This window comes from Paramormyrops kingsleyae, chromosome 22 (assembly GCF_048594095.1).
Source record: "Paramormyrops kingsleyae isolate MSU_618 chromosome 22, PKINGS_0.4, whole genome shotgun sequence".
Classification (NCBI taxonomy): domain Eukaryota; kingdom Metazoa; phylum Chordata; class Actinopteri; order Osteoglossiformes; family Mormyridae; genus Paramormyrops; species Paramormyrops kingsleyae.
In genome coordinates, this window is record NC_132818.1 from 20047332 (window position 1) to 20069811 (window position 22480).

The 22480-nt window shown below is 44.6% G+C and overlaps 1 protein-coding gene across 1 annotated transcript; it reads left to right on the plus strand.

Annotated features, from left to right (window-relative positions):
* The first annotated feature begins 13879 nt into the window (after positions 1-13879).
* Positions 13880-21848, plus strand: hsd17b1 (hydroxysteroid (17-beta) dehydrogenase 1). Its single transcript, XM_072704701.1, has 8 exons — positions 13880-13909; positions 14013-14095; positions 17114-17233; positions 17715-17876; positions 19523-19702; positions 19775-19868; positions 20869-21052; positions 21437-21848. Exons 2-8 carry the CDS (start codon positions 14068-14070, stop codon positions 21599-21601), a joined length of 933 nt encoding a protein of 310 aa, XP_072560802.1. The 5' UTR covers positions 13880-13909; positions 14013-14067; the 3' UTR covers positions 21602-21848.
* The last annotated feature ends 632 nt before the right edge of the window (positions 21849-22480 follow it).

A 22480-nucleotide genomic window follows, 5' to 3' on the forward strand; every position in this document is an offset into this window, starting at 1 on the left:
ATTGTAATAAAAGCGCTGGGACAATAAAATCTTAAAGAAGAAACTGTTGCGTCTTCTGTTTCTGAAAATCCCATCTGGGCCCTTCTATGACCATCTCCTCCATATCATCCATTATCCTACACAGGCCCAGGCAGAGTAAAATGAACTCGAGTGTTGGCTTCAGTCTGCCCATCGGTAACAAAATAAAGAGTATTTGAGTCTCCCACCCAAAAGTAGCCAATTCCAGAAATGTACGTGGGCACCATTGAGAAACCGGCCAAATACCACTGAGCACAGAGGGGGTGCCACAGTTCCTTCAACAAACGGTTAAGTACGGATGAGAAGACGGAGGGAAAGAATGAGTCAGATGCTGTTTCTTTGACTTCTGCTTCATGAGGGATGCAAGGCAGTTCTTGGGTATCTTGGCCTTTGCCGGTTTGGCTCTTTCTGGGTACGCTTTCCCAACACATATGGGCAGAATAGCGGTAAAGGGTTCAGGCAACTAATCTGATGGGGGCTGGCTTGTGCTGTATGTGGGGAATAAAATCTGCATAAAAGCAACAGCTAAACAACTTAAAAGGAGGACAGTCTGGTTCCCTAACCTCACTGTGGTCTTTCTCGGCTTTTGATGGGGAGGCTTGACTGCAGCTTGATAGATTCCAATATCCTGAGCATCAGATCCCGCCTCCCACAAGGACTGGGAAGAAATCTGTATCGCCCCTTCTTCCTTCGTTTCGTATAAATACACCATCGAGCAACACTATGCACTCAGATTGGTTCTAGGAACCACAAAAGACAAACTATATAAGAAAGGATGCTATAGACAAAAAAATGAGCGTGATAAAAATAAATCAATCTAACAATTAAAAATTTTTAATAACATAAAAAAACATACACAGGTCATTCAGTGACTGTTCTAGCATGCACAAGTGCTCGTTCCACTTCTCCTGGATAAAACCTGTCCAGAAATCTCTTCGTATGCAATAATTTCCACTCAAGAGCTGGCAAACTGTGCCCCTACTGTAGGTCATTACATTACATTCGAGCAAAAGCGAAAAGTCACGTTAGGACAGATGGGTAGATATAATCGTGGAATGCCAGTAATGTAAGCACATCTTTGTCCAGCAAATCAAGCTTAGGAGGAGGCAGATTATTAAGAGATCAGACCAGATAATTTGACGATCTGCCTTTATGCAGGTATCGGAGTCAACATACCCAGGAACGTGCAAAAGCAAGGACACACTCAGACACGTAGACAGACAAATGACCAGCACGCGGGGACTGCAGCACACAACATCTGGGTTCCCAACAAGTCTGTGCAGTTGCCCCAAGAGCAGGTGAATCACATGATCTCCGCACATGTGCTTACCGGAGGTAAGGATGGCCTATACACTCAAGGCAGTCTTCCCATGATGCTTTGCCGTTTCTAAGGCCGGGAGTATGGGAAGTTCTAGGCGAGCCATCCCATTGGCCCAGCCTGCTGATAGCAAGGGTCTCTGTTTAATTCTGTTACAAATATAAAGGGGCGGATCCCATCGTGAATGACCACACTACCAGTCAAAGCTTTTGCACACCACGGGTTTTTACCACTTATTCATTCATGTCATAAACTGCAGATTTTTTATTCTTTTGTTAAGCACTGGAAAGTTGAGTGAACAACTATAAATGAAAATATGTCAAATAAAACAAGTTTCCTTTATAACATGGAAAGAGTATGTAACAGTGCACGTCTGACATCCTGTTAACTGGTAATGTGGTGATGTCATAGTCACATTCTAGGCCGTCCTTTAACTTTAAATGCACTAGTTAACTGTTTCATCCAATGACACAGAGCAGTATTTAATGTCCCTTATAGAAAGAATGCCTCGAATTTTCTCTGCTGTTATAACTGCTAGAGGAGGTTACTATGATGAATCAAAGATATGACACTTTCTTTCTAATAAACATACTAAAGGAAGATACTGTAAATGTATTTGTTAACAAAGAATAATGAGTGTATTTTTAATAAATGTTAAGTGAGTAAGATGCAAATGTAGAAAATCTCAGTGTATGCAGAAAGCTTTGACTGGTCGTGCATATGAGTTATCAACCAGTCTCTCCGCAGATCTGCATTCTCCCACTATATCTTGTGGTTCACGCTGGGTCACCATGCAGTCTAGCTGCCCCCTTTATCGCGCTGCCTCTCGGTGAGGATTTATATGAGAGGTGATTTACAAGCCTGGACGCACAATCCAAAGTGATTTTGATGATTCAGAAAGCAGACAAGGCCGGCCCATTGTCAAGAAGTCAAGCGCGACTCCCAGAAAGAGACACCCGAATCTGCGCGGTAAAACAAACCCAGATGGCAGCTCTGTGTAAAGCGATACATGAGGTGGGGGAGTCTGGCTGGGGAGGCCTACCCCGCTTCCCAGGGGCGGGACTTATCGGGGTCCCCTTAAATGCGAGGGTCATAAAACTAGTCCGGCAGTGACTTTACACTTCTGGCTCCACAATGACCGGTCAGGGCTCCACCATGTTGGGACTCTCAGTACCCGAACTCCCTCCCCCCTCCCTGGTGTCCTGAGTTGGACACGTTCTTTAAAAGGGAACAAATGTGCAGCCCTCGAACAAAAGGTGTTTTCACACTGGCCACTCATGATGATGAAAGCAATGTGACCGACGCAGAGTCACAAGACGTGAGCAAGTCCCTGGTGCTTTGCTTTCTGGGACGTGCCATTCAGCAGAGTCCTTTTGTTGACGCAATGGCAGTCAAAGATTTGCGATTTTTTATTTTTTTTTTGAACGTGACTCTTGAAAGAATGTATTTGTTACGCTTCCCAGCTCCGGCTAGGATGAATTTAGCCATTGTGCCCTTTGGAGAAATATCATCTTGGCTGTAGTAGCGGAAGGTGGGCAGTTGTCACTACGGAGCGCAGACGTCTTATCGGTCCCCCTCCGTGGGGGCCCGGTCACTTGGTATGTGATCCTCGCAACGACGGACGTTCCTGCTGGAAAGAATGACCATGAAGCTCCCGAGGAATCCCTGTTCTCCTGATGTGAGGGAGGGATCCCGCCCGGCGTCTAGAGCCCAGGCGTGACTCAGATGACTGGAGCCCATGTGACCAAACGCCGCCGGCTAAGTGGCCAGACGCCAGTCAAAAGCTGCGACGGCTTTCGTGAATCGACTCTGATCTGCCTGTTCTCACACTAGATCAGGAATGCTGTTGTTTGCAGTCAGTTTGCATTTAACCTTGGCATTTAGTACCTCCTGCTGTCCTGCAGACTGTCTAAGCAGAGGTGCCTGCTGTCACTACAAGGAGAAAAATACAAAACCAGAAATATCAACACCAGACTCCATTTTTTTTAACCAGTGCTTTGAATTCCATTTAAAATAGTGCTACATGACTAAAGTCGCTTAGAATCACGCAAAGGTATAAAAAAGGGCATTATATTCATAGTAAGCAGACAAACACAAACAAATACATGCATGCAACAGAAGTATTGCAAAAGGCCAGGACACGTAAACACTTAAAAATTACTTTTGGCGAAACCTGAAATAAGACTGAAACTATTTACCCCCAAGTTTACTTTTGCATTTTCAAGAATCTGAATAATGTTTTGCTGTTTTTTCAGCCAGGACAGGTATCGCAAATTAATTTTAATTTGAAACTCATTGTTTAAAGTGAAAAAGAAGAATTATATATATGAGTCCAGTACACTTATTCTGTGTTCATAATCTGAGTCAAACGGCTGACTGTATTCAATACGTTGCATGTATTCTCATATTACATTGGTGCCTTGAGCATAGAGTAAACAGATTTAATCAGGCCTGCTGATGGGGTTTAATGTTCAGAGAGCTCTAAGCGGAGTTACAGGGGCTCTGTGCTCTTAGTAGATGGGAGATGTGTATTCAGGGATCCTCCCGTTGGGGTACATTGTGGGCCCATAGCCGAACAAGAGAGGCGTGAGTGATGTTAGCTTCTGACCTGTCCCAGTGGGACGGCCGGTTTGGAACACACACCGCTGTTTTGATATGTGACACCGAACGTGTCTCAGCCCAAACAAGCACATTCTAACCCACAAGGCCTGCGAGGCAAACCGGTTCCCCTTTGTGTTCTTGACATCAAAAAACAAAACAAAGAATGTATCACTGAAACTCCTCATGCTGCTGTTAGGGAGCTACCGTGTTCTTCTTTTCCTTTTCACGGACATGTGTACCGGTACACACATTCCAGGGCGTTTGTGCTGTACTGTCAATATGCCGAAGTGCGTTACGCAATTTAGCATGGCGAAATGTAAGCAGCTCCTGAAAGCCGACGCAGCCCCGGTTCTGGAAGGCAGTGTGGAGCCGTGGAGAAGGAGCAGGAGGAGAATTGAAATGAGAGCAGAAATGCAAGCAGCAGGACACCAGAAAACCAGGGGGCGCTATAATTAAAGCATGTCAGCCTAGGAGTCTGTCAGAGTTATTTAGGCAAATCATCCTTAACGGGATAAACAGGAACAGACAAAATCATGATAAACACCAAATTGCAACTTGTTTTTAGTCTTCGCCTAAAGATTTAATGGTAACCCCTCACTTAAGGCCATATTTTTAGTCATTTATAAACACATTCATAACAAATAATTATGCACTCATAAAGCATGATAAACATAGCTTTAAATACTCATCTAAAGGCATAACACATTATAGTCATGCATAATGAATACTTTATGAAGCTCTCATCTATAATGCACTATAGATACCTTTATAATGCAAAATAATGGCTGGTATAAATATTAAGGGCGCTTTGTACTGCCTTATGAAGGTATCTATAATACATTATAGATGAGAGCTTCATAAAGCATTAATAATGCATAATAAACATAAGAACATAAGAACATAAGAAATTTACAAACGAGAGGAGGCTATATAAACGTGGCTATAACATGTTATCACTTTTGATAAATATTTATAGGCATGTTTATAATGCTTTATGAATGCATTATTTGTTATGAATGTGTTTATAAATTACTAAAAACATGGCCTTAAGTAAAGTTACCGATTGAATTGCTGAATAGGTGTGGTTTTGTAATTCTCCCATTTAAATATAGTAATAATTGTAGACCTCCCAACACCAATGACAGGCATACTGCTAAAACTATTTGATACATATAAACGGTACAGAGATGATTGCCTAAAAGCAAGGACCACCTTTTGTTTTCTGTCCCTGGTGATGAGAGGAATTTGTTTCCTTATTGTTAATCTCTTGCAAAGTGGACCGAAGCAATTTGCGCGGGGTCTGGCTATCAGCGTGGCAGCAGAGCCCCCATGAAAGGTTCTCTCTAAGGGCAACCTTGCATTTCAGCTGGGCATCATGCTACGAGGTGCCCACTGGGGCCCGACCCTGGCAGGCAGAGCCGCAGGGATCCGCAGTGCTGCAGTGCAGCGGATGTGACTTTTGGACACGGCTGCGAAGGTTGATCACATGGTCTCTGCGGTGATCTTAGGGTTGCCTATGCAGTTCCCATGCTCTGCTGCTTCTGTAGTTTTGAATGCTGAGGAACATGCTGGGGCAGAAGTGTAGGAAGGCTCTAATGGCCTGCATGACGCTTAAACAAAAAAAAAACCACTAATCCGGGCCAAATGGAAGTGATTCGATAATAGCATGGACTGTTCTTACTCTGAAATATTTAAGTTATTAGGAACAAAACTGTGGGAGAAATTGTATTGTATACTTCTGTTTTAAATCATGTGTTTCTTTTTGACAGGGAGAATCCCACAATGAAAGACTCTGCCTGCATAAAAAAGGGTAAAAACCTGAATGACGGGATGATAAAGTATGTAATGCTGTCAGGTCTTATGTCCTGTGCAGATACGCTGGAGAAAAGCCCAAAAGGTAACATGTTTTAGAACATTTTCGAGGGACTGAGACCTGCTGATGCTCAGAGGACAATAACACCTCCAGGCTTTCAGAAGAAACCACGGCTCACCCACGTCAGAGCAGAAGACGAGAGGGAACAGAAAACCACGCCGGCAAACAAAGAGAGGTACGCATGATATCCAGAGTGATGAGTGAAATGTAAACTTGTCAATCACGCGCCCACAATTCTGGCAGGACTTTGTGTACGTACCAAGGCACGTCTTACATCTGGGGAGGCTTTCGGTATCTGCCAAGACTCAGCCCTGGCACGATAGGTCACCAGAGGACCTGTTTGCAAGAAAAGGCCCTGGAGCATTTTTAAAAATTAAGAAATAAATTGGGGGGGGGAGGTGGCATGGGGGTTGAAGTAAGGTACAGAGTGTAACAGGTATGCAAAGAATGGGACTGTTTGATAGTTGCATGCCTTAAAGCTGCAAAATAGCCGTGACACGACAGCGGTGTACAGAGCAGTTTGTCTGAACTCATCAGAAATAGGTTTCAGTGACATCATCAAGTGGCCACCGCCTGTATATATCACACGACCGCAGAACCTCGCAGAGAACGGTACAGACAGCACAGCGTATCGCCGGCTGCAATCTCTCACATCCTGAACATTACACAAGTAGATGCATCAAAAGGCAAGTCCATCCTCGAGGATCCTACTCTGTCAGAAAAAGAGTATCAATTTGTACCTTTGCATATCACTGGGCCTGTACCCTCAAGGGTCTGTCAATTGTACCCTTAGTTGTAGGTAATTAACATCCCCAAGGCACAAACAGCATTAATGTACCCGCAAGGGTATAAAAATGTACCTCAAAGTCAATTTCTATACCTTAAAAGGTACATTTACCGCTGATGGTACAAATTTTTTCTGACAGTGTAGCCATACCAGCTACAAACTATTTGCTGTGCTATTGCACGTTTGATAAATAAACATTGTTTTGATACTGCCTTATATAGCAAAGGCTCATTTGTCTCATTTGAGGAAACCTATACTGACATTTCAGCTATTCCTCTTAGGAGTTCAGTTAGCTATGTACCAATTCCCTATAGGAATCTACCGATGACCTCCAAACAGCCATGGACAAGATTTACAAGCAGCATAATACTTTAAAGATCGCAGTTTAGGTGTGAAGCAAGTGTCACACTGGCAGTTCCCGAGGGGGGACTCATTTTCACACAGGTATCCGGCTTCTTAAGCATGACGTGAGCCTTTTCTCACAAGGAAAGGGGTGTGGGGGGTGGAAGATGCAGGTGCAAGAAGCCCATGAGAGCACGGCGTCATGGGAACCAATAAACAGAACTGGTGTGACGGTCATCTGTAGGTCATCTGGCCAGACGCTATGGTCTGCCACCTGGTTACCGTTTCCATAAACACTTGCAGAGCCAATCAGTGATAAGTGCTCGCGTGACCTTGGGAAGATCTGGGGATCGGCAGCTGGGGGGAACAGGTGAAGGAGGGAGGACGTGTGTCCCTGTCCGTAAGTCTGCTGGTCTGCGTCCGATGGGCAGTTCTTACCTAGAGACTGGGATGCGTAAAAAAAGGAGGGAAGACGGAACAATTGCAAGGACCCCAGAGTGACAGGGTCCCTAAAAAATCTGGAACATGGATTGTTCTGGGTTGAGGGTCCAGTATGATGTGTTTTCATGGGGCCCAAAGTGACTAGCGGGGCCCCTGCCTGGTAATAATGAAGCAAGAGGAAAAGACGCGATAAATATTACCACCAATGCTCAGAGGATATTTCAAATATGTAATCACCCCAGAATAAGCAGAAAAGGCTTCATTTTCAACGCACATCAAACACTGGCAGTTACACCAGTCCTGTTTAAACTGTACATACTTATTTTTAATTATAAGAACTGTCTCATTCTAGTGGCACCCAGCACACTATAATCTCACTCCTGCACAGAGTTTGCACCCCCTGACAGTTCCCTTCAGGTTTCTCCCACACTCCAGTGAGATTCAGTCTCTGTAAAGTGCTGTGCTCTTGTGATGGCCTGGTACCCTGTCCAGGGTGTCCCTCCATGTAATTCCCTGCACTAGGCTTTAATGGAATAAACATCCATCTTCTATAACCGTATGTCATGTTCAGGGTTGTGGGGGCGACAGCAACCCAGGCTGCCAACTCCTCATGGGGGGGAAGCTCACGCACCATTCACACCTAAAGGCAATTTGCTAATACCAGTTAACCTCAGCTTGTTTTTGGAATGGGGGGGGGGGGGGGGGCAACCCAGAGGAAAGCCCACAAAAATGCAGGGAGAACAAGCAAACACAGAACCCCCGCTGGAGACTCGAACCTGGGTCCCAGAGGTGTGATACAACAGTGCTACCCACTGCACCCCCATGCTGCCCCTTGCAATTATGGAAAAAGGAATGATGCCTCATTGGAAATACATCCTGTTTACTCCCCAGGGCGTAGAGATAAGCACAGAACTTTACTTACAGAATTTGTTTTGCCCAGAAATATTCTGTTGCACTTTCATTTTAAATTTATCAAGGATTTTAAAATAAATAAACATTATTATGGTATCCTCTTCTGTGATCGTCACAGTATCCCCAGTCTTTTTAGCATTCCCACAGTATACACAGCAAGCAGATGATTAAGTGTCATATAGATCGGTCCTATAAAGTTATACCCAATTCCGGGTCCGAATGTTTAACCACGAAGGTCACATGAACAGGACGCGCCAGAAAGGCCCCGATTCTCACGGCACCATCCCTGCCTTTCCTGTGCACCCCGGCCCTGTTTACAAATCCGACTGGTGGATTCCGCCGCCCTTTGGTCCGTGTCAGGGCACCAGCGGAGCCGCTGACGCAAATGTCTCCCTGCAGGCCTTCATAGGGAACTGTCCGTACATCAGACTCAGAAGGGGGCTTCTGGGAAAAAAAACCTCCTCTCTAGCATAGCGGCAGGCCTGCGGTCACCTTTGACCCCTGGTTAAGGGATCCAACAGTGTTCCCAGAGAGAAATGAGGAACTAAAGGATGCAAATACATTTTTGATACCTCTTAGAATCTTACAGAAGTTGCAAATCTCAAAATCTATTTTAAAGTTAAGTACTTGAACTAAAACACTAACATTTGTGGCTAAGGCAATTTTCACAATTTGACTTACTGGCAGTGAACTGGCATCCCGGGTGTCATCTCCCAGTGCCTCCACACCAAACTGGATTCTGCCAAACGCATGCAGGGATATGCTTTATCCCTCTTACTAATAAACTTTTTTTTTATTGCCTCACAGAGTTTTCGTTTGAAACCAACAGGAAGCGAAACAAAAACCCGCCTTTATCTGTTGGAATTTCCTGGAATTGCAGATCTCAGGACACTTTAAGCACTGATCTAGGAGCCTTTTTTGGGTTTCTTTCCGGTCACTTCCCATCAACATGCCCCCCCCCCTCCTGAGATCCCGGCCCCCCGGAGCTTCGGCCAGTTCTGCAGACTTTCGGGGTCGAGCTGCTCCCTTGCCGGAGTCTTTCGTTTCGGCGTCTCACATCTGTCTGCAGTTTATAAATACATGCACGGACAGAGCATACCAGCCCAGTTTTCCTACTGTTCCAGATGGAAATCGCTCCAGAAAATGCCTTTAATTTCTCGCTCCACTCCCATTTGTTCATTAATGCGTTTCACAGAATACGGAAAATATTTCTATCTGCGTTTTCATCGACTTCCCCCAAACCTCCAGCTTCTCTGTCATTTTACAGTTACCCCCCCCCGGTCTTAATTTTGCGTTCCATTGCCAGACATTCTGCATAATATATTATGCAGTCAATGTATCTTGGACATGGTCTATTACTGATGCGGGTGTTACTGATGCAGCAACTGGAAAAAAAAACATTGCATGTATATATTAGGAAAATCCACACAAAGGCTGCAATACAGATAATTCAGCTTGATGAATCGTACTATAGAACAGAGACACGATTTTTTGGAATCACACTGAAGGAATACTGTAGCTGTTTTGCTGTGAAATTGTCAGGTCTAGTTCAGCTTAATAAATACGTGGCTTTAAAATTGTACGACTGCTTAGGGGTCAGAAAGTTATGCGTATGCCGTGGATGTTCTGCAGCACATTCAGTCACGCCGTAGCTACAGGAGAGACTGCAGCCAGCTGAAAAAAAGCATGCACCACTGTGGATCAGTTTATGGCAGCAGGTAGGAACGTTCTGGACACCCTCGGCTACCAGAGGCAGAGCAGACACGCTACCGGATGGTTCATATTTTCTACCAGATGCCAGGGTGTCCCAACAGTCCGCTTTTCAAAGCCGACTGCAGTGAGAATCGCGCATGGTAACCTAAGACAAATCTACTCCGGGCCAGATGAGGAATGCGCATGAAATCACTCGCCCATGCGGAGATTTGCACTGGAGCCGATGGAAGTTTCTGTAACAGTAAACGAGACCCTGCGTGTCCCATAAGGGGGTGCAAATTACCGCCACTGCGGACCAAGACGCGTTTAGAAGGACGCTGGGCTCGTGCCCTTGCTTAGATTTCCGTCACCTTGGCCAAGAGAGCACAGAAAGGTTGTGTCCTCGATGTGTTCAGCGTGCAAGGTACACTCATCCGCAGTAAAATCAATTGAATGGGTAACTGAGTTTAATCATAGGCAAATTTTATGCTGTGGATAATTAACCTCACTGTGTTACTGTGATCCGGCTCAACGGAAATAAGGTGAAAGGGTTCTAATGAAGGATAGTGTTTAGTGTCAAACAGATGTGGAAACGCATGGTCTTCTGAGAGCCACGCGGAGCCACGGGGTATGGGGAGCAGAGGGTGGGATGAAGCGATTTTATTGCTACCCATGGGATGCATAAGGAAGGCAAGCTGAACAATGTGCAAACGAATCGCTATAGTCTCAAACTTTGACGAGTAGATCAAGCTGAACAATGTGCAAACGAATCGCTATTGTCTCAAACTTTGACGAGTAGATCTATAATACTGAGGGCCAGACCATCTGTCACTCATTTCTCTAACATGCACAGCTGACTTGATTTGGACTTTTGATAAAATTAGATAGGGCCTGTCTCCACACCTCATCCCTACCCTAAAACACCCAGGACCTCCCTTTGCTACACGACATGTATTGCAGAGCTGTCTAGGCCCAAGGTTCATCCACAGCCCCACATCAGTTAGTCACGGCACACAGAAGCAACATAGACTTGATCGGCAGACGTCACTCGCAAGGCAAAGTGCCACATGCCTGTGTCACATGACCCCTAAGGCCGTTCATTGTGGAATTTCTAGTAGTGAGGAAAGAGATGCAGGCAAGTTTGGGGGGGAGGAGGAGGTTGAAATTGATACCGTTTGCTCTACACACGGCGTTTGGCTGGTCTGTACGCCGTAGTTTGATACTGCGTGGGGCGTGCCGCGATGGCCTTGGGGAGGAAAGCTTTACAAGGGCGACAACAGGTTTCCATGGGTCAGACGGGTTTACGGAGCAACATCAATGATTCCTGAAGCCCTTGCTTAACAATCCCCCCCACCCCACCCCGCCACCCAGAGGATTACAGCTGTATTGAGAAACAAGGGAAGGATTCTGCAAAAGGAAATGGAGATGATTTGTATTTATAGAGTAAGGATCAGCAGGGAAACAAATCTGCAAGTCAGCTGCTCCGTCCGTTAAGGATCTGCTAAGTCGGTCCGCTTCTACGAAAACTCGTCAGGCCGCAGATGCAGTGCGGAAGATGCGAGAGGAGAAACCCGTCGGTATTGAGTTGTACCGCTAGGCTTGTTTCAGCCACGCACAGGAAGTGGGCTGACATTTCAGTTCGGCTAATCCCGCCGTCGACTAGAACGTCCCGGGGAAGTTCTTACTCATCTGTGCATCAACCTTTTTTCAGTAACGGACTTTTCTGACAGAGAAAAAAGAGATTAGCTGTCGCCAGAAATACCACTAACCTACTTATATGCCAGCCATTCAAGAGACAGCAGATCTCAGTTTTAACTACATAGCAAATGGTCTTTTTTTATACATTTTGACTGTCTCTGGTATGCAAGAGTCTCATCATTTAATTCATGCTGGAATATTTGTAAGAATCACTTTTACTTTTTGTGGCCGTTGTATCTGTGCTGGTGAGGATTATACTACATCACAGAAAAGTCTGGCCTTACTGATACATCTCCACTGCATCCCAAAATCTGACAGACCTCCAGGGCCAGAATAACAGATGTTGTACGGATTCTGGACAACCAACTAGCTCAGCCCACACAGCCTATTGAGTGAACATGGGACCGGCCAGAGTCCAACAAGCACTGCCCCTTCTCACATGTGCGGGGAGACGCGGGGGCTCAGGACCCCCCCCCCCCCCCCCATCCACTCCCCGCCCCCAGCAAGAGCTTGTCTGGAATCTGGCGAAGGAGGGTAAGAAATGCCTGAGAGCTTTTCCAGATCTGATGGCCCTTGACGTTTTCTCCGTAAATTAGCAGCTGGGGGGGGGCTGACCCTCGACGGTGGGGGTCTGGGTGCAGCTCGAAGCCCGGCCCGTCTGGGGCAGAATGTGGCTTTGCAAACATAGGCAACATTCCACGCACATCGTCCAGAGATGCGATGTAACGATTACAGCAGATCTCCTCTCGCCTCCTCACTCACACATACTTTCTTTCCATTCCTCTCCTCCCTCGTCTCCCTCTGATCTTTCTACCTCTGACTCTCTCCTTCACACGAAGACCGGAAAAGTTATTTTTCAATCGCTTTAATTTTCTTTTGTCACTTCTTGCATTCCTGGCTGATGCGAAAGCGGGAAAGCGACTGTTTGTACAGCAATTCCATCACTAAACCCAGATTCCTGGACACTTATTACAAACAAGTTGCTGGAACTGATATAATTCTAACTGCTTTTATCAGTCTCAGCGTCAGTGTCTACTGGGGATAAACAAAGTGAGGGAGAGGAACACAGCAAAATGACAGGAAATTCCATTATAGTTGGCCTCCACAGAGGTGTTCCACCAACCAAGTGACCAGTACAATCAGGGCGTCCAAGTGTTACATAAGGACACAAGTTCAGGACATAGGCTGGTTGGATCTGGAACTCGCAAGGACTGCAGCGACTGAAAATACGAGTACGTGAGGAAAGGGACAGCTGAAAAAGTCCAAACTAGAAAAGAGATGGAAAACGCTGGAACACGTTGCTTCTTCTCGCTACATGTCCATTATCTAATGAAGCTTTACTGCCACCTTGTGGTCATTAGTGGAATTGCATACGGGTTTCGAAAGCTTGATCTGGGCCTTGCAACATAAATGGCGGGGTTTCATTTGACATTTTAGGGTTAAATAGTTTAAACATTGAAAAGTAAGATGGGAATTTAGTGACTAAAATTAGGGCCTGTACACCATCTGTTCCTAATTACTTATTCTTTACTGTCATTAGATCACTGGAATTGTATTGCCGCTTGGACCTCCGAAGGCTTCGTACGTCCTGTCCTGGTATCTCCTGACTTAATAACTGCACACGACTTGAACTGCATTTGCAACAACAGAAATGTTAAGTATGATCATGGGGGAGCGCGACGCCAGCTTAGGGGCATAATGCCCCCCCCCCCGACGCACATAAACTCCATTGTCAGTGCCCACGGGCGGCTGCCCGTTGTTCAAATTGGCAAACGAAATCCTTCACTTCACTTTTTTTTTTTAAATTTTGATTGATGAGCACGCGCAGGGATTTAATCGGTATATATTTGAGCATTGCATGATTAGCCTTTCATGGGGAGGGCTCCTCTCGCCGTGGCTGGCTTCTCGCTGGAATGGGCCGTGCGAAAGGAAACGATCCGTATCTGAGGAAGCCGGGGGCACGCCTTCTGGGCCAGCTCCCCATCTTCTCAGGACAACTTGAGGAAAAGCTTTGGGAGAAGTCTGGCACATGAGGTCAACGCAGAGCAAATACTTGCATGATTAATTGAACCTGGGGTTTATTTGCATTGAATAATGTGTTTTATTATTACAGGGCAGGAAGCAGTTGATTTGAATTCCATATTTAATGAGTGATGGTTTGGGCATTTTCCCACGCGACTAATTCGGGGGAACCAGCGGAGGGACGAAACCGGCTATCAAGTGAAAGGTGATAGCCCACTTGCAAAAATGTGTTAGTGCCTTTCTAGGTTAGCTTAGAAGATTTACTTTAGCTTCCTGTCTCACACTGACCCCCCCCCCCCATCCTCCAGAGACCTGCAGCTGGTGGAGAATCAGACACGGTGCTTCTTTGCAAGCTTTCAAAACATGCCGCAGCCTGAAGACACCGAATTCAGTAAACAGTCTCCCTTATCTAGCTGTCATCCCCCTGCTATCCTGCCATTTCTGTTGCCTGCATGCACACAGCTCTTTATATTGTCAGTTGATTGGTTTTTGTTCTAGAAACTTCTTGACAGGGAAGAATGAGTATAGTGGATCTCATTGTTATTGTAGATAAAGCAATGTAAAGCATTGCTACACTTCTGATCCACGTGCTTCAGCAAAGCATCGAGTGGACTGACCTTTGCAGATAGGTTGGGTTTTTGCCTGTTTCAACATGTTAGTCTACAGAAAACTGCCTTGCTGACAAGCGGGCAACTCGGGTCAAGCCAGCTGTTGGAATGCCGGGGCCCCGTAGCAAACTCCTCATATCAGAAGGGCCGCTTTTGTTGGCGGGGGTGTGTGTGTGGGGGGGGGGGGGTGTGGTTCAGTAGGTTGGGATGCTGTGTCTGCAATCAGAAACTCAGCAGTCCAAGTCCCAGGTTCAGCAGCATGGATTCACCGCTTTCTGAAAAAATGTGTGAGAAAAATGACGTAACAGGGTTAAAAGCAGCTACTAAATAAAGAATCCACCATGTTAAAGCCGGGGGAATTTACTGAGAGAATCAGCCTCAAAAGATGGGCCACAAGACAGATGTACGAGTCTGGCACTAGGACCCTGGATGGACAGATGCAGTGGGGCAACCAATAATCATAATCATTATGTTGATGGGAAATTGCCTCGGTTAATACGTGAAGCCTTTCGGGAACAAACCCCTCATTTTAATGAATGCTTTTGTTATCCACTTATTGTAAAATCTCAGGATTCCCAGTGGTGAAAGTATCTTATTCGCCTATACAACTCCAGGAATTTTTTATTTTTTTGTAAACTACGTTGTACGCTGCCATCTGCTGGCCATTTGATGGAGTTTCATTTACCAATTTGTTGAGAAATGTACGTAATACTTTTTTATCTTAAAAATTGTGGGGTTCATATAAAAGATGCATTTGTAACACTATGAAGGGGACTCATGGTGAATATATATACATGTATATGCACACCTGTTAATGTCAGAATCCTGAATTTGCTAAATAAAGTGGAATTGTGGAAACACGGATAGTAGGGCTGTGAATCTTTGGGTAGACAGCGAATCGATTCGATTCACGATTCAGAGGTTTTTGATTCGATTCAAAAACGATTTTTGCAAATCAGAACGATTCGATTCGATTAACAATGAAATTTGATTCGATTCGATTATTAACGATTCTATTCTGTAAATTTTAGTATAGTTTATATTGTGACGTGCTCTCTGAAAAATTGCGAAATATTCATCTGTTTGTTGTATTTCCAAAGTATTTTAACTCAGATTTACAATGTCTGCAAACTGCAACGGACTTGTCAATCTTTCCATTTACTTTGTGAAAACCGAAGTAATCCCAAACCTTTGATCTCATGTTGGCTGGTGCCTTGCAAATTTCTCCTTCTTCGTTGCCCTCCATTGTGCACTGCTGCGTTTATTCAGATGACAACAAACAGGCGCGAATTGAAGATTAGCGACGTAATCCACTGCGCCACTGCAGTGAGGGCGCACTTTACGTCGCAGACGCAACTAATTTAAGATTTATATTTATTTTTTTTTATTATCCATCGTATATTCGTTATATAATCGCGATTCATTCGATTTTAAAATATTAAATCGATTATTGACTGAAACAAACGATTCACGATTCAAAAATCCATGTTTCAAGATCGATGCATATGCATCGGCAGGATTTGTAATCGATGCATCGAGAAAATGAATGAATCGTTACACCCCTAACGGATAGTGAACCAAATCATTTTCAGTGGGCAAAAATGAGGTTGGAGCATTAAACAGCTGTTACTGGTTCCATGTGAAAGGCTCACAAAGGTCCTAAACAAATGTTTTTTGTGGGAACCTATAACTATCCTCTATGTAATTATGCCCCCCCACCCCCCACTACTGAAAGTGCCATTGATGAACAGCACTGTTGTTCTGCATGGTCTGTAAGTACATAGTAATTACAGACCACAAGGACCATTATTAAATTAGATTTGTTTTACTCCTTTTTTAAAATTTATTTATTTGGGGGGGGGGGGGGGGAGGGCGTTCAGTTACTCACTTGTTTTAGCTGTTCATCTTCTCCGGACCTGCTAGTGATCTTCAGGTCACCAGCGGTGACAGATGTGGGGCTGTGTGACCTGTGTAAAGCCATCCATTTGTGAGAGAACTTGTATTAGGACAAGAGTGTCAGAAGATTCTTGGTGGATGAACACCCCCATGCAGTGGGGGGGGGGGGGGGGGTCCCTCGGCAGGCTGTCACTGGGAATGATGGCAAGCCTGGGTGGAAATGAAAATGGCAGCAGAGTATCATACAGTAGGTACAACTTTGTGGGCTCAATGTTGGCTTTGAAGAACCCTTAATCATGACAAATCAGTTATTAGATCAATCCATCCATCCACCATTAGTTTCATCCATCCATCCAACATTAGTTTCATCCATCCATCCATCCATCCACCATTAGTTTCATCCATCCATCCACCATTAGTTTCATCCATCCATCCAACATTAGTTTCATCCATCCATCCATCCATCCATCCACCATTAGTTTCATCCATCCATCCATCCATCCATCCTTCTTCTGACCACTTATCAGGGATGAGGCGGAGGACACCCTGGACAGCATGCCAGTCCCTCACAGGACGCACAGAGCTTGTCTGCAGGTCTGTCCACTCCACCACCTCTTATTAGCTTGTACAAAAAATAACAATTATCTGGAAGGGTAAACTTTAATAACAGTGACTTTTTAAAAATCATGTATTCTTTCTTGCATTTTTAAATGTTTGTATGGGGGTTGGGTTTTTAATTCCCCTCTGAACACACAGTTCTGTCAAGTGGGAAACGGTTGGGTATTTACAAAGCAAGACCTTGTGGAAGTCAAGGGAGTGGAGAACGTCTACAAAAACAGCAGATACGCCGTTCTTACAGTCACCATTCTCCTCTCCTTCTCCCTGGATCGACATCTTTTCCGTAGACGCTGGTGACTGGGGCTCGCTAATGGACCAGACCGTGGTGTTGATTACCGGCTGCTCCTCCGGCATCGGGCTCAGTCTGGCCGTGCGGCTGGCCTCTGACCCCTCCAAGATCTACAAAGGTGAGCAAACTGCAGTATATCTTCTTAGAGCTGACAAAATGACTGAAATGTAATGTCACATCGCGATATATGTCTTTCTCATTAACATGATTAACTGTGTCACCTCAAAATTCTTTCTTATTTTGTTCTGCAAAAATTCTTTATTTTGTTCTGAAATGTTTTTTCTTTAAAAGAACCTAGAAAATAACAACAAAGGTTTTGTAATATAGTTACAATTAATTACATTTTTAAGGGAACTTGAAATCTTGAACCATTGTTAATAATAATAATAATAATAATAATAATAATAATGATGATGATGATGATAATAATAATGCTTTATAGTATTGTTGTTGTTTTTCTAGAAATTATTATGAAAGCATTATTAAAGCTGTGATTATTCTTGAAACAGTTTTATAACAGTTTTACTTACCTAGACAGGGAAGTAATGGTTGTGTTATTGTGCACGAAAAGCAGCATGAACGTCATTCTGCCTCTTTAGTTTACGCCACCATGCGAGATCTTGCCAAGAAGAAGCGCTTGATGGACTGTGTTAAGGACTCCCACAAGGACACAATGGACGTTCTCCAGATGGACATCACCCACCACCAGTCCATCCTGGACGTCAGGGACGGCATTAAAGAAAAACGCGTCGACATTCTGGGTAAAGGCAGTCTGTCACTGTATCGATAGGACAGACTGCAGTTACTGCTGATTTTTTTATGGTGCCTAAATATGGGGAAAATTATGGCTACATACATTATAATCACAATAGGTAAGAGAACTTAAGAACCCCACTGAATATAAGTTCTAATACTGTAATTTAGAAATGTAGGTTCCACATTGTCATTAACCTTACCTGCAGTTTTTCAGAAAGAAAAAAAAAGAAAGTTCTGATGTTAACTGACAGTTAATACAATACAATACAATGGCCTTTAAAACAGCAAGCAATTGATTTTGACGGTCTTTAATACAAGGGCATTTTTGTATTATAATGCAAGTTTTGAAAAAAATTACAGTAATGAGAGTGTATTTGTGGTACGTTATGTTACACTGTCAATCGAAATGCAGCTGACTGTCAAAATTATTTTTGAGTTTTTTAAATTATGTATATTTATTAATCATATTTTGTAACAGTTCTGTGTCCATATTCCCAAGGACCATTTGTAGATAATAGATCCAAAAATTGCTTAGACTACTAGTTTATTCTGGTGGTATTTCAATAAATACATCCGTTTTCTATACTTGCCTGACCTGACCTATACCGGAAGCAGGGCAGGGTAACCCCGAACGGGGCACGCTCACACTCGCTGGGAGAAACCAGCGGAAATCCCATGACGACACGGAGAAAAAATGGGCAGAGACTCGAGATCGGGTGCTGGCTGTGAGAAGCAGCAGTGATAATCGCTGCACCACCTGGAACCTGAAAGCAAGATAAATATTATTTACATAAGGCTGCTAAAACACTAAGACAGAAAAGAGCTTTGCGCTGTAGAGGCAGTGCCCTGATTACGAACGCGATCCGTTCCCTAAGTCGAAACAATAATAATACAGTAGCCTACATAATAATAGTAATAATAATAATAATAATAAAAGTAACTACATTTGATACTTACTGTACCTCGATCTGATGAACCGCTGAATCCACAAAGTAGCTCGTGCGTTCCTTAGGCCACTTAAAATTAATAAATTGTTTTACATGACTCAAACTTCTAAAATATTGGTGAGTAGGGGATTTTATATTTTATATTTTATATTTTTAGCGAAAAGACGATCGGCAACAGAGATATACTAAAACTAGAAAATTAAACTTTAATTTGTCAGTATCTCAACATTTTAAACTCTCAACAGTTCAAACAATTACAAGAAAAGAGAAACCTTCAAAACAAATGCCTAGTCTAAGTGTTTAATGGTCTTGCCACAGAATGGCCCAATAAAAGCGTCCTCCTGACAATAGCAAAACAACAGCACTTCCATTGTTTCAAACAATAGAAGTGCTGTTGTTTGACCTCAATGAGGGTCACTATTATTGGACCACCCTACAAGAGACTACTTGCTCACAGTGCACAGGATATCAGGATTTGGCACATTGACGATCTCTGACAGTTTTTGAGGTGAAAAAAACTGATTTTTTGAAAAATATAAAATATAAAAAAAATCGAGGCGGCACCAAAAAATTGAGGCGGGCGGCCATGTAAAACAATTAATTAATTTTAAGTGGCCTTATTATGAACCGCTGTATTTAATCCGAATTTTTTATATAAGCTTTATGCGACTCCGTTCATAACTAGAAATTGTGCTTGTTGACAGTGTGTAACGCTGGGGTGGGGCTGGTAGGCCCCCTGGAGTCCCAGTCCATGGAGATGATGAGGCAGATCCTGGAGGTCAATGTCCTGGGCACCATCCGGACCATCCAGACCTTCCTGCCCGGGATGAAGGCGCGAGGATCCGGCCGCGTTCTAGTGACAGGCAGCATCGGAGGGCTGCAGGGTGAGGAGGCGGCTGCAGACGGGGGATGGGTTATAAGGAGGTGACACAGACCTCTGGGGCTTCGTCTTTCAGGTCTCCCGTTCAACGAGATCTACTGTGCCAGCAAGTTTGCAGTGGAGGGCGTCTGCGAGAGTCTGGCCATCCTCCTGCAGCACTTTAACATCCAGTGAGTTGGCAGGCAGGGCCATTACAGCATGATCTCCCACCAGAGACACCACAAGCCTCACAGTTGGTTCAATAATTTATGAAATCAGCACCAATTAGTATATAATTCTACATTATTACATACTACCCCTGATACATAGGTGCAAGGGTATATGAGAGAGTGTGATACTGCGAGCGGGTGGGGGGGATGGGAAACAACTTAATTTAAATGCAAAGGTGCATTGTTTTTTTTTTGGGGGGGGGGGCAGTGAAGCCAAATTAAGTATTGGGGGGTACCCTCCCACTGCCCTCCATGTTCCTACATCCCTAAATTTGAAGTAGATGTTGATTCTACACTTACTTTTTCCGGTCATATCCATACTTAAATAAATATATTTAATTATATGCAAGACATACAAAGACACCAAGTACCAAATTCTCCCCTCTTATGCACTCTAACCGTAATGCAAATTTCATTATTTTGATTACATATTTCGTTTGAGAAGACCAAAGTTGATTTGACTTGGAATTTAGCAGTTTGAACTACATGTAACTCATGTCACTGTCAGTAAGGATCTTTGATAGCAGAGTGAGGTACACGTCAAGTTTACGGCTCCTGTTAATTGATACACGTGCGCGTCTGTTTTCGTGGGTTTCTGCCGGAGGGTTATTTAAAGCAGTGTTTCTCACGCCGGTCCTTGGGGACCCACAGACAGTCCGCGTTTTTTTGCAAAAATGTGGGCTGTCTGGCAGGGAGCTGGGAGGGAGCAAAAATGTGGGCTGTCTGGCAGGGAGCTTGGAGGGAGCAAAAATGTGGGCTGTCTGGCAGGGAGCAAAAATGTGGGCTGTCTGGCAGGGAGCTTGGATGGAGCAAAAACATGGACCGACTGTGGGTCCCTGAGGACCGGAGTGGGAAACACTGATTTAAATGTAGCAAACATCCCCAGGTCAGAGCCCACAGCGCAGTGTTTCTAGGGCGACGCTTCAGTACAGACAGCCACTGTGCTCGGTGCCCCCCGCAGTGTCAGCCTGATTGAGTGCGGCCCAGTCAACACGGACTTCCTGGCCAACCTGCGGCGGACCGAGCCAGGGGACGCCTCGCTGTCGCAGGCGGACGCTCGCACCCGCGCCCTGTACGCGACGTACCTCCAGCACTGCGACACCATGTTCCAGGACGCCGCGCAGGAGGCCGGGGACATCGTGCAGGTGCGTGTCACAAAGGGAAGGAAAATTCCTGGAAATTCTCCATTCCATGGGAAAGTGAACTGGGGAATTTCGAAACTATTCCAAGTTGGAAACTTTCCATGGGAATTAACAGGAATATATGGGGATTAACTGGAAAATTCCTAGAATTTTGCAACCCTATGTGTGACACACACACACACACACACACACACACAGTATTATATATTACTATTTACAAAACTTGTTGGTTGAAACAAAATCTTTGTCTGGATTTGTGCTCTCTGGACCTGAAATCTCCACCTCAGGTTACATCACACACACTAGGTGCTTATTTCTGGTTAATCTGAATATGTTCATGATCCTGATTTAAAAGAGGACAGGCCATCTGACAGATGTGTCACGCAGGTCTTCCTGGAAGCTATCGAGGCCCAGAGCCCCGCTCTGCGTTACTACACCAACAGCGCCCTACTGCCCCTGACCACTCTGAAGCTGGCCGCGCGGGACGGCTCGCAGTACGTCAAGGCCATGAACAAGTTCATATTCTCCATCGACAAGGCGGGAGACTGCTGAGTGTCCCCACTGCAGACAGCAATCAGTTTAACTTGTCAATTACAGGGCAACCGCTGTAGCGTCCCTCTGCTGCATGACACATTATGCATGTGTGAGTAAAGAAAAACAAAAGTGTCTTTTAATACCGCAGTTGAAGGGTGTTCATTGTTTCTGTAGATTCAGCTGGAAATTAGCTGAAGTGATGACACTTCTCCCGAAGAAGTGACTTCGGCAGCTCAGAAAATAAAGTGTCGATTGTTCATTTGCATGCTAAGTGTTGTGATGTAAGTTCTTCATTGCTTACTGTCTTACCAGTTATTACCTCATTTGAACACATAATACCGCCAAAACCACAGTGCCGTCCTCCACGACGCCGCCCAGGAAGCTGAAGACGCGAGGAGTAGGGTTAGGTAAGACATGAGGCGTGACCCAATCACAAACCGGCAGGGACACAGCAACCTCCCGGAAAAGAAAGAACTGACAGGGGACTCCAGTGAGGGCAACAGTGTGAATTTCTTGGTTTGAGGCCTTTCTGCCATCTCTGAGTTGAATGGCTAAATGATCCTTTCCAGACGTTTATGCGTAGCCTTCCACTGGAATCCAGTGAAAGGTCGCTGTTCCTGAAGTACTAACAATAGTGCTGCAAACGTAATGCAGCTTTCCTGGGAAGCACACGAGCATTATAGGCTTGTTTTGATTCCGTTGACCTCCTCAAGGATGGAGAGAGTACTCCCAAAACAACAGCACGTCGTGACTGCAAAACTCCCAGCTAAGTTTGATTAACTTCTGAGAGAACTTCATGATTGTCTTATTAATTATAAAACAATTGCAAATTTAATCTAACAATTTATGGGACCGTAAAGGTTTGAGAGACCATGAATAACATGTAGCACATAGAAG

What these genes read in the sequence shown, in the direction of transcription:
- hsd17b1 (XM_072704701.1), top strand. Translation starts at nt 14,068, where the DNA reads ATGCCGCAGCCTGAAGACACCGAATTCA. An exon ending in CAGCATCGGAGGGCTGCAGG is followed by an intron (nt 19,703 to 19,774) that starts GTGAGGAGGCGG and finishes TTCGTCTTTCAG; the next exon opens with GTCTCCCGTTCAACGAGATC. An exon ending in CTGCAGCACTTTAACATCCA is followed by an intron (nt 19,869 to 20,868) that starts GTGAGTTGGCAG and finishes TGCCCCCCGCAG; the next exon opens with TGTCAGCCTGATTGAGTGCG.